The following is a 13,348-nucleotide window of genomic DNA, read 5'->3' as shown; positions in this document are numbered from 1 at the left end:
TTGGGTCTGTGTGACATCCCTACTAGTATGGGATTATGTTCTGAAGGGGATTGGGAGGATTCTGTCTGGATTCGCCTGGATTTATTAAAGGGAATTCATTCTAGTTGAACACACAAAAGAGTTGAAATACAGAGGTTTCTGTGTAATTTCACGGCCTTGTTAGCCATAATGTTTGCGTGTGTACCTGCGTTAGTGTTGGACCCTTGCAGCAGCACAGTCAGCGTCTCCATGACCAGCCAGGCTAACTGTTTCTGTTCCTCCGCTACACTGCTGTTCTTACAGTCACCTAGAGACAGAGAGAGAGGGATGGAAATAGAGGGGGTGGGGGGGGGGGGGGGAGAGAGGGAGGAAGAGGGGGAGAAAGAGAGAGAGAGAAAGGATGGGAGGAAGAGAGAATGAGAGGGAGGAAGAGAGAAAGAGAGTGGGGAAAAGAGAGAGGGAGGAAGAGAGAGAGAGAGTGGGGAAAAGAGAGAGAGAGGGAGGAAGAGAGAGAGAGAGAGTGGGGAATAGAGAGAGAGAGGGAGGAAGAGAGAGAGAGAGAGTGGGGAAAAGAGAGAGATAGGCAGGAAGAGAGAGAGGATGGGAGAGAGAGAGGGAGGATGGGAGGAAGAGAGGGAGGACGGGAGAGAGAGAGAGAGTGGGGAAAAGAGAGAGATAGGCAGGAAGAGAGAGAGAGATGGGAGAGAGAGAGATAGGCAGGAAGAGAGAGAGGATGGGAGAGAGAGAGATAGGCAGGAAGAGAGAGAGGATGGGAGAGAGAGGGAGGATGGGAGAGAGAGAGGGAGGATGGGAGGAAGAGAGGGAGGACGGGAGGAAGAGAGGGAGGACGGGAGAGAGAGAGGGAGGACGGGAGAGAGAGAGAGAGAAAGCAGAAGAGTGTTATTCTATTTAGAATCCTCTGTTCCATCTCCCAGTCTATGATGAACATGTGTGTATTATATCAGGGATTGGAGGGTTGGACTGCTTGTTTGAAGAACTATTAGCACACCAGATGACGAATCACAAATCATTCACTTCAGTCGGCAAGGCTTTCTCACGGTGGGGTTAGTCAGGGTCCTATTCCCCGGGCATGAAAAGGAAGAAACGGGCGGAAACAGAATAAATCTGGACTTGTTGGCGCAACGGAAAATGTGTGTTTCTGATTGAACGTTTTGAAATGTTTCGCAACAGTGTGCCCTAACGAATACGACCCAGTATTGCCTCTGATCTTAGGAGACTCACCGTGTTCGTTGTTCTGTGGCTGAGTTTGTTGTTGCGTCGCAGGGTCTTTGAGCAGGGCGGCGTATTTATGCAGGAGGTTAACCAGCACCTCCAGGAGCCCCACCTCTCTCAACACGTCACTGAACACCGCGTCATGACGACTCAGCTTCAACAGAGTCCTGAGGGAGGAGTTAGATTCGTTGACTATTGAAATAGTCGATTTACATTTATAAGGGCATCCACATCGATTTCAAAATTAAGAAATTAAACATGTTATTTGATATATTTTGCTGGACAGAGATGCGAATTCTGATCCCAAATATATGTAGCTTTCCAGCCCCAAAAGATACGAGACCAGATACCAGATACGATAACAGATACGATACCAGAGACCAGATACGAGACCAGATACGATACCAGATACCAGATACGATAACAGATACGATACCAGATACAATAACAGATACGATACTAGATACCATCCTAGATACTAGATACCATCCTAGATACGATACCAGATACGATACCAGATACCAGATACGATACCAGATACGATACCAAAATACAATACCAGATAACAGATACGATACCAGATACGATACCAGATACTAGATACGATACCAGATACGATACCAGATACGATACCAGATACAATACCCAATACTAGATACCAGATACGATACCAGATACGATACTCGATACCAGATACGATACCAGATACGATACCAGATACGATACCAGATACGACACCAGATACTCGATACCAGATACGATAACAGATACGATACCAGATACGATAACAGATACGATAACAGATACGATAACAGATACCAGATACGATAACAGATACGACACCAGATTCGATCCTAGATATGATACTAGATACTAGATACGATCCTAGATACAATACTAGATACGATCCCAGATACGATCCTAGATACGATACTAGATACGATACCAGATACGATCCTAGATACGATACTAGATACGATACCAGATACGATACCAGATACGATACCAGATACCAGATAACAGATACGATACCAAATACGACACCAGATACGATCCCAGATACGATACCAGATACTATCCTAGATACGATACTAGATACGATACCAGATACGATACCAGATACGATACCAGATACCAGATAACAGATACGATACCAAATACGACACCAGATACGATCCCAGATACGATACCAGATACTATCCAGATACTATCCAGATACGATACCAGATACTATCCAGATACTATCCAGATACTATACCAGATACGATACCAGATACCAGATACGATACCAGATACGATACCAGATACCAGATACTATCCAGATACTATCCAGATACGATACCAGATACGATACCAGATACCAGATACTATCCAGATACCAGATACTATCCAGATACTATCCAGATACGATACCAGATACCATATACTAGATACGATACCAGATACTATCCAGATACTATCCAGATACCAGATACTATCCAGATACTATCCAGATACTATCCAGATACCAGATACTATCCAGATACCAGATACTATCCAGATACTATCCAGATACCAGATACTATCCAGATACCAGATACTATCCAGATACTATCCAGATACGACACCAGATACCAGATACCAGATACTATCCAGATACCAGATACGATACCAGATACTATCCAGATACGATACCAGATACTAGATACGATACCAGATACTAGATACCAGATACGATAACAGATACAATAACATATACCAGATACGATACCAGATACTAGATACGATACCAGATATGAGATACTAGATACGAGATACGATACCAGATACGATACCCAATACTAGATACCAGATATGATACCAGATACGACACCAGATACGATACTCGATACCAGATACGACACCCGATACGACACCCGATACGACACCCGATACGACACCAGATACGACACCCGATAAGTAGGAATCTACTCTTACTAGATGTATTACTTTGATTCAACAATTAAATCGGCCCTAGCAACCATCAATTTAAATCGGCCCTAGCAACCATCAACTAAATCGTCCCTAGCAACCATCAACTAAATCAGCCCTAGCATCCATCAATAAATTGGTTGTGAAGAACGCTCCCACACACACGCGTGCCCAGACGCGCGCGGGCGCGCACACACACACACACACACACACGCACACACGCACACGCGCACACGCACACACAGACACACACTCTTCCCTACCTGGTAGCTGTGATACTGCAGGTGTGTGACGTAGATCCCTTCAGCAGGACGCTGACACTGAACAGCTCCTTACAGGGAACATAGTTCAGACTGAACACCACAAACTCCAACAGCTCAAAGTATTTCGTCTGGGCGTCAGGCAGCTTGGCCACCTGGAAAGAGAGATGATTGAATGGGATTCATTATATTTAGAATAACGTATAGCTGCACGTACGTATGTGTGTGAATCCCGAGGACAGCACGTTGAATCCTGGACGGTAAAAACTATTTAAAAGATACAATACAACAACTTTTAAAAATACCTTTGACAGAAATGTTGATATAATGGCGTTATACACACACACACACACACACACACACACACACACACACACACACACACACACACACACACACACACACACACACACACACACACACACACACACACACAAAAAAACACACACACACACAAAAACACAAAAACCACACACACACACACACAAAAACCACACACAGACACACAAAAACCACACACACACACACACACACCTTGTCAGCGAACTGTGAGAGTGTGTGCTGTGCCTCAAGGATGAAGTAGTTGGCGTGGTCGGCAGCGTAGATGTTGCCGATGGCGTCCAGCAGCGTGCCGGTCAGCAGTGACGTCTTGGCCCTCAGGAAGGCGTTCTGTAGGACGGAGAACGACTGGAGGTTCCTCACCGTGTGGCCTGGACGAGACACAAACCAACAATCAATCCAATCTATTCAGCAGGAGTCAAAGTACTTTGACAGGGTCAGTCATAGTAGTATGATAGGTGCAGTGTAATGTGTTGTTTTACAGGGTCAGTCATAGTAGTATGATAGGTGTTGTTTTACAGGGTCAGTCATAGTAGTATGATAGGTGCAGTGTAATGTGTTGTTTTACAGGGTCAGTCATAGTAGTATGATAGGTGTTGTGTTACAGGGTCAGTCATAGTAGTATGATAGGTGTTGTTTTACAGGGTCAGTCATAGTAGTATGATAGGTGTTGTTTTACAGGGTCAGTCATAGTAGTATGATAGGTGTTGTTTTACAGGGTCAGTCATAGTAGTATGATAGGTGCAGTGTAATGTGTTGTTTTACAGGGTCAGTCATAGTAGTATGATAGGTGTTGTTTTACAGGGTCAGTCATAGTAGTATGATAGGTGTTGTTTTACAGGGTCAGTCATAGTAGTATGATAGGTGCAGTGAAATGTGTTGTTTTACAGGGTCAGTCATAGTAATATGATAGGTGTTGTTTTACAGGGTCAGTCATAGTAGTATGATAGGTGTTGTTTTACAGGGTCAGTCATAGTAGTATGATAGGTGTTGTTTTACAGGGTCAGTCATAGTAGTATGATAGGTGTTGTTTTACAGGGTCAGTCATAGTAGTATGATAGGTGTTGTTTTACAGGGTCAGTCATAGTAGTATGATAGGTGTTGTTTTACAGGGTCAGTCATAGTAGTATGATAGGTGTTGTTTTACAGGGTCAGTCATAGTAGTATGATAGGTGTTGTGTTACAGGGTCAGTCATAGTAGTATGATAGGTGTTGTTTTACAGGGTCAGTCATAGTAGTATGATAGGTGTTGTTTTACAGGGTCAGTCATAGTAGTATGATAGGTGTTGTTTTACAGGGTCAGTCATAGTAATATGATAGGTGTTGTTTTACAGGGTCAGTCATAGTAGTATGATTGGTGTTGTTTTACAGGGTCAGTCATAGTAGTATGATGTGTTGTTTTACAGGGTCAGTCATAGTAGTATGATGTGTTGTTTTACAGGGTCAGTCATAGTAGTATGATAGGTGTTGTTTTACAGGGCCAGTCATAGTAGTATGATAGGTGTTGTTTTACAGGGTCAGTCATAGTAGTATGATAGGTGTTGTTTTACAGGGTCAGTCATAGTAGTATGATGTGTTGTTTTACAGGGTCAGTCATAGTAGTATGATGTGTTGTTTTACAGGGTCAGTCATAGTAGTATGATGTGTTGTTTTACAGGGTCAGTCATAGTAGTATGATAGGTGTTGTTTTACAGGGTCAGTCATAGTAGTATGATGTGTTGTTTTACAGGGTCAGTCATAGTAGTATGATAGGTGTTGTTTTACAGGGTCAGTCATAGTAGTATGATAGGTGTTGTTTTACAGGGTCAGTCATAGTAGTATGATAGGTGTTGTTTTACAGGGTCAGTCATAGTAGTATGATAGGTGTTGTTTTACAGGGTCAGTCATAGTAGTATGATAGGTGTTGTGTTACAGGGTCAGTCATAGTAGTATGATAGGTGTTGTTTTACAGGGTCAGTCATAGTAGTATGATAGGTGTTGTTTTACAGGGTCAGTCATAGTAGTATGATAGGTGCAGTGAAATGTGTTGTTTTACAGGGTCAGTCATAGTAATATGATAGGTGTTGTTTTACAGGGTCAGTCATAGTAGTATGATAGGTGTTGTTTTACAGGGTCAGTCATAGTAGTATGATAGGTGTTGTTTTACAGGGTCAGTCATAGTAGTATGATAGGTGTTGTTTTACAGGGTCAGTCATAGTAGTATGATAGGTGTTGTTTTACAGGGTCAGTCATAGTAGTATGATAGGTGTTGTTTTACAGGGTCAGTCATAGTAGTATGATAGGTGTTGTTTTACAGGGTCAGTCATAGTAGTATGATAGGTGTTGTGTTACAGGGTCAGTCATAGTAGTATGATAGGTGTTGTTTTACAGGGTCAGTCATAGTAGTATGATAGGTGTTGTTTTACAGGGTCAGTCATAGTAGTATGATAGGTGTTGTTTTACAGGGTCAGTCATAGTAATATGATAGGTGTTGTTTTACAGGGTCAGTCATAGTAGTATGATAGGTGTTGTTTTACAGGGTCAGTCATAGTAGTATGATGTGTTGTTTTACAGGGTCAGTCATAGTAGTATGATGTGTTGTTTTACAGGGTCAGTCATAGTAGTATGATAGGTGTTGTTTTACAGGGCCAGTCATAGTAGTATGATAGGTGTTGTTTTACAGGGTCAGTCATAGTAGTATGATAGGTGTTGTTTTACAGGGTCAGTCATAGTAGTATGATGTGTTGTTTTACAGGGTCAGTCATAGTAGTATGATGTGTTGTTTTACAGGGTCAGTCATAGTAGTATGATGTGTTGTTTTACAGGGTCAGTCATAGTAGTATGATAGGTGTTGTTTTACAGGGTCAGTCATAGTAGTATGATAGGTGTTGTTTTACAGGGTCAGTCATAGTAGTATGATAGGTGTTGTTTTACAGGGTCAGTCATAGTAGTATGATAGGTGTTGTTTTACAGGGTCAGTCATAGTAGTATGATAGGTGTTGTTTTACAGGGTCAGTCATAGTAGTATGATAGGTGTTGTTTTACAGGGTCAGTCATAGTAGTATGATAGGTGTTGTTTTACAGGGTCAGTCATGGTGTTGTTTTACAGGGTCAGTCATAGTAGTATGATAGGTGTTGTTTTACAGGGTCAGTCATAGTAGTATGATAGGTGTTGTTTTACAGGGTCAGTCATAGTAGTATGATAGGTGTTGTTTTACAGGGTCAGTCATAGTAGTATGATAGGTGTTGTTTTACAGGGTCAGTCATAGTAGTATGATAGGTGTTGTGTTACAGGGTCAGTCATAGTAGTATGATAGGTGTTGTGTTACAGGGTCAGTCATAGTAGTATGATAGGTGTTGTTTTACAGGGTCAGTCATAGTAGTATGATAGGTGTTGTTTTACAGGGTCAGTCATAGTAGTATGATAGGTGTTGTTTTACAGGGTCAGTCATAGTAATATGATAGGTGTTGTTTTACAGGGTCAGTCATAGTAGTATGATAGGTGTTGTTTTACAGGGTCAGTCATAGTAGTATGATGTGTTGTTTTACAGGGTCAGTCATAGTAGTATGATGTGTTGTTTTACAGGGTCAGTCATAGTAGTATGATAGGTGTTGTTTTACAGGGCCAGTCATAGTAGTATGATAGGTGTTGTTTTACAGGGTCAGTCATAGTAGTATGATAGGTGTTGTTTTACAGGGTCAGTCATAGTAGTATGATAGGTGTTGTTTTACAGGGTCAGTCATAGTAGTATGATAGGTGTTGTGTTACAGGGTCAGTCATAGTAGTATGATAGGTGTTGTTTTACAGGGTCAGTCATAGTAGTATGATAGGTGTTGTTTTACAGGGTCAGTCATAGTAGTATGATAGGTGTTGTTTTACAGGGTCAGTCATAGTAGTATGATAGGTGTTGTTTTACAGGGTCAGTCATAGTAGTATGATAGGTGTTGTTTTACAGGGTCAGTCATAGTAGTATGATAGGTGTTGTGTTACAGGGTCAGTCATAGTAGTATGATAGGTGTTGTGTTACAGGGTCAGTCATAGTAGTATGATAGGTGTTGTTTTACAGGGTCAGTCATAGTAGTATGATAGGTGTTGTTTTACAGGGTCAGTCATAGTAGTATGATAGGTGTTGTTTTACAGGGTCAGTCATAGTAATATGATAGGTGTTGTTTTACAGGGTCAGTCATAGTAGTATGATAGGTGTTGTTTTACAGGGTCAGTCATAGTAGTATGATGTGTTGTTTTACAGGGTCAGTCATAGTAGTATGATGTGTTGTTTTACAGGGTCAGTCATAGTAGTATGATAGGTGTTGTTTTACAGGGCCAGTCATAGTAGTATGATAGGTGTTGTTTTACAGGGTCAGTCATAGTAGTATGATAGGTGTTGTTTTACAGGGTCAGTCATAGTAGTATGATAGGTGTTGTTTTACAGGGTCAGTCATAGTAGTATGATAGGTGTTGTGTTACAGGGTCAGTCATAGTAGTATGATAGGTGTTGTTTTACAGGGTCAGTAATAGTAGTATGATAGGTGTTGTTTTACAGGGTCAGTCATAGTAGTATGATAGGTGTTGTTTTACAGGGTCAGTCATAGTAATATGATAGGTGTTGTTTTACAGGGTCAGTCATAGTAGTATGATAGGTGTTGTTTTACAGGGTCAGTCATAGTAGTATGATGTGTTGTTTTACAGGGTCAGTCATAGTAGTATGATGTGTTGTTTTACAGGGTCAGTCATAGTAGTATGATAGGTGTTGTTTTACAGGGCCAGTCATAGTAGTATGATAGGTGTTGTTTTACAGGGTCAGTCATAGTAGTATGATAGGTGTTGTTTTACAGGGTCAGTCATAGTAGTATGATGTGTTGTTTTACAGGGTCAGTCATAGTAGTATGATGTGTTGTTTTACAGGGTCAGTCATAGTAGTATGATGTGTTGTTTTACAGGGTCAGTCATAGTAGTATGATGTGTTGTTTTACAGGGTCAGTCATAGTAGTATGATAGGTGTTGTTTTACAGGGTCAGTCATAGTAGTATGATGTGTTGTTTTACAGGGTCAGTCATAGTAGTATGATAGGTGTTGTTTTACAGGGTCAGTCATAGTAGTATGATAGGTGTTGTTTTACAGGGTCAGTCATAGTAGTATGATAGGTGTTGTTTTACAGGGTCAGTCATAGTAGTATGATAGGTGTTGTTTTACAGGGTCAGTCATAGTAGTATGATAGGTGTTGTGTTACAGGGTCAGTCATAGTAGTATGATAGGTGTTGTTTTACAGGGTCAGTCATAGTAGTATGATAGGTGTTGTTTTACAGGGTCAGTCATAGTAGTATGATAGGTGTTGTTTTACAGGGTCAGTCATAGTAATATGATAGGTGTTGTTTTACAGGGTCAGTCATAGTAGTATGATAGGTGTTGTTTTACAGGGTCAGTCATAGTAGTATGATGTGTTGTTTTACAGGGTCAGTCATAGTAGTATGATGTGTTGTTTTACAGGGTCAGTCATAGTAGTATGATAGGTGTTGTTTTACAGGGCCAGTCATAGTAGTATGATAGGTGTTGTTTTACAGGGTCAGTCATAGTAGTATGATAGGTGTTGTTTTACAGGGTCAGTCATAGTAGTATGATGTGTTGTTTTACAGGGTCAGTCATAGTAGTATGATGTGTTGTTTTACAGGGTCAGTCATAGTAGTATGATAGGTGTTGTTTTACAGGGTCAGTCATAGTAGTATGATGTGTTGTTTTACAGGGTCAGTCATAGTAGTATGATAGGTGTTGTTTTACAGGGTCAGTCATAGTAGTATGATAGGTGTTGTTTTACAGGGTCAGTCATAGTAGTATGATAGGTGTTGTTTTACAGGGTCAGTCATAGTAGTATGATAGGTGTTGTTTTACAGGGTCAGTCATAGTAGTATGATAGGTGTTGTTTTACAGGGCCAGTCATAGTAGTATGATAGGTGTTGTTTTACAGGGCCAGTCATAGTAGTATGATAGGTGTTGTTTTACAGGGTCAGTCATAGTAGTATGATGTGTTGTTTTACAGGGTCAGTCATAGTAGTATGATGTGTTGTTTTACAGGGTCAGTCATAGTAGTATGATAGGTGTTGTTTTACAGGGTCAGTCATAGTAGTATGATAGGTGTTGTTTTACAGGGTCAGTCATAGTAGTATGATGTGTTGTTTTACAGGGTCAGTCATAGTAGTATGATGTGTTGTTTTACAGGGTCAGTCATAGTAGTATGATAGGTGTTGTTTTACAGGGTCAGTCATAGTAGTATGATAGGTGTTGTTTTACAGGGTCAGTCATAGTAGTATGATAGGTGTTGTTTTACAGGGTCAGTCATAGTAGTATGATAGGTGTTGTTTTACAGGGTCAGTCATAGTAGTATGATAGGTGTTGTTTTACAGGGTCAGTCATAGTAGTATGATAGGTGTTGTTTTACAGGGTCAGTCATAGTAGTATGATGTGTTGTTTTACAGGGTCAGTCATAGTAGTATGATGTGTTGTTTTACAGGGTCAGTCATAGTAGTATGATGTGTTGTTTTACAGGGTCAGTCATAGTAGTATGATAGGTGTTGTTTTACAGGGTCAGTCATAGTAGTATGATGTGTTGTTTTACAGGGTCAGTCATAGTAGTATGATGTGTTGTTTTACAGGGTCAGTCATAGTAGTATGATAGGTGTTGTTTTACAGGGTCAGTCATAGTAGTATGATAGGTGTTGTTTTACAGGGTCAGTCATAGTAGTATGATAGGTGTTGTTTTACAGGGTCAGTCATAGTAGTATGATAGGTGTTGTTTTACAGGGTCAGTCATAGTAGTATGATAAGTGTTGTTTTACAGGGTCAGTCATAGTAGTATGATAGGTGTTGTTTTACAGGGTCAGTCATAGTAGTATGATAGGTGTTGTTTTACAGGGTCAGTCATAGTAGTATGATAGGTGTTGTTTTACAGGGTCAGTCATAGTAGTATGATAGGTGTTGTTTTACAGGGTCAGTCATAGTAGTATGATGTGTTGTTTTACAGGGTCAGTCATAGTAGTATGATGTGTTGTTTTACAGGGTCAGTCATAGTAGTATGATAGGTGTTGTTTTACAGGGTCAGTCATAGTAGTATGATAGGTGTTGTTTTACAGGGTCAGTCATAGTAGTATGATAGGTGTTGTTTTACAGGGTCAGTCATAGTAGTATGATAGGTGTTGTTTTACAGGGTCAGTCATAGTAGTATGATAAGTGTTGTTTTACAGGGTCAGTCATAGTAGTATGATAGGTGTTGTTTTACAGGGTCAGTCATAGTAGTATGATAGGTGTTGTTATACAGGGTCAGTCATAGTAGTATGATAGGTGTTGTTTTACAGGGTCAGTCATAGTAGTATGATAGGTGTTGTTTTACAGGGCCAGTCATAGTAGTATGATAGGTGTTGTTTTACAGGGTCAGTCATAGTAGTATGATAGGTGTTGTTTTACAGGGTCAGTCATAGTAGTATGATAGGTGTTGTTTTACAGGGCCAGTCATAGTAGTATGATAGGTGTTGTTTTACAGGGTCAGTCATAGTAGTATGATAGGTGTTGTTTTACAGGGTCAGTCATAGTAGTATGATAAGTGTTGTTTTACAGGGTCAGTCATAGTAGTATGATAGGTGTTGTTTTACAGGGTCAGTCATAGTAGTATGATAGGTGTTGTTTTACAGGGTCAGTCATAGTAGTATGATAGGTGTTGTTTTACAGGGTCAGTCATAGTAGTATGATAGGTGTTGTTTTACAGGGTCAGTCATAGTAGTATGATGTGTTGTTTTACAGGGTCAGTCATAGTAGTATGATGTGTTGTTTTACAGGGTCAGTCATAGTAGTATGATAGGTGTTGTTTTACAGGGTCAGTCATAGTAGTATGATAGGTGTTGTTTTACAGGGTCAGTCATAGTAGTATGATAGGTGTTGTTTTACAGGGTCAGTCATAGTAGTATGATAGGTGTTGTTTTACAGGGTCAGTCATAGTAGTATGATAAGTGTTGTTTTACAGGGTCAGTCATAGTAGTATGATAGGTGTTGTTTTACAGGGTCAGTCATAGTAGTATGATAGGTGTTGTTATACAGGGTCAGTCATAGTAGTATGATAGGTGTTGTTTTACAGGGTCAGTCATAGTAGTATGATAGGTGTTGTTTTACAGGGCCAGTCAGGGCCAGTATATACCTAGTATGATAGGTATATAGGTCCCTGGAGCAAATGATGGGTGACCTTCTCAAGGGCACATCGACAGATTTTTCACCTCGTCGGCTCGGATATTCAAACCAGCGATCTATCAGTTACTGACCCAACGCTCTAACCCGCTAGCCGCTAGGCTACCTGCCGCCCTGCTAAACTGTGTACGCGACCAATAAAGTTTGATTTTGATTTTCCATTTAACTGCAGGCTGAGTCAGAGGACAGGTCAGTGCAGACAGCCGGACTTCCCTGTTGATCACAACGTGTCACTTCTCTGTTGAGGCGCACAGACCCACCCACTTCTATGACACTAACACACAGACCCACCCACTTCTATGACACTAACACACAGACCCACCCACTTCTATGACACTAACACACAGATCCACCCACTTCTATGACACTAACACACAGATCCACCCACTTCTATGACACTAACACACAGATCCACCCACTTCTATGACACTAACACACAGATCCACCCACTTCTATGACACTAACACACAGACCCACCCACTTCTATGACACTAACACACAGATCCACCCACTTCTATGACACTAACACACAGACCCACCCACTTCTATGACACTAACACACAGACCCACCCACTTCTATGACACTAACACACAGACCCACCCACTTCTATGACACTAACACACAGACCCACCCACTTCTATGACACTAACACACAGATCCCACCCACTTCTATGACACTAACACACAGACCCACCCACTTCTATGACACTAACACACAGACCCACCCACTTCTATGACACTAACACACAGACCCACCCACTTCTATGACACTAACACACAGACCCACCCACTTCTATGACACTAACACACAGACCCACCCACTTCTATGACACTAACACACAGATCCACCCACTTCTATGACACTAACACACAGACCCACCCACTTCTATGACACCAACACACAGATCCCCCCACTTCTATGACACTAACACACAGACCCACCCACTTCTATGACACTAACACACAGACCCACCCACTTCTATGACACTAACACACAGACCCACCCACTTCTATGACACTAACACACAGATCCCCCCACTTCTATGACACTAACACACAGACCCACCCACTTCTATGACACTAACACACAGACCCACCCACTTCTATGACACTAACACACAGACCCACCCACTTCTATGACACTAACACACAGACCCACCCACTTCTATGACACTAACACACAGATCCCCCCCACTTCTATGACACTAACACACAGACCCACCCACTTCTATGACACTAACACACAGACCCACCCACTTCTATGACACTAACACACAGACCCACCCACTTCTATGACACTAACACACAGACCCACCCACTTCTATGACACTAACACACAGACCCACCCACTTCTATGACACTAACACACAGATCCCACCC

At 41.3% G+C, this 13,348-nt stretch overlaps 1 protein-coding gene across 5 annotated transcripts in view; it reads right to left on the bottom strand.

The window, feature by feature from the left end:
• The window catches only part of wdfy3 (WD repeat and FYVE domain containing 3), a 260,816-nt gene that overhangs the window by 158,342 nt on the left and 89,126 nt on the right, over positions 1-13,348 (bottom strand). For all 5 annotated transcript variants that reach the window (XM_071352080.1, XM_071352078.1, XM_071352076.1 and 2 more), the window contains exons 9-12: positions 3,957-4,132; positions 3,426-3,577; positions 1,222-1,379; positions 185-286 (exon numbers count right to left, since the gene is read on the bottom strand). In XM_071352080.1, the coding sequence (XP_071208181.1) occupies positions 185-286; positions 1,222-1,379; positions 3,426-3,577; positions 3,957-4,132 (588 nt within the window). The remainder of the gene's footprint in view (positions 1-184; positions 287-1,221; positions 1,380-3,425; positions 3,578-3,956; positions 4,133-13,348) is intronic.

This window comes from Salvelinus alpinus, chromosome 19 (assembly GCF_045679555.1).
Source record: "Salvelinus alpinus chromosome 19, SLU_Salpinus.1, whole genome shotgun sequence".
Lineage (NCBI taxonomy): Eukaryota > Metazoa > Chordata > Actinopteri > Salmoniformes > Salmonidae > Salvelinus > Salvelinus alpinus.
Note: the sequence above shows the minus strand (reverse complement) of the source record. Positions and strands in the feature narration are given on the sequence as shown.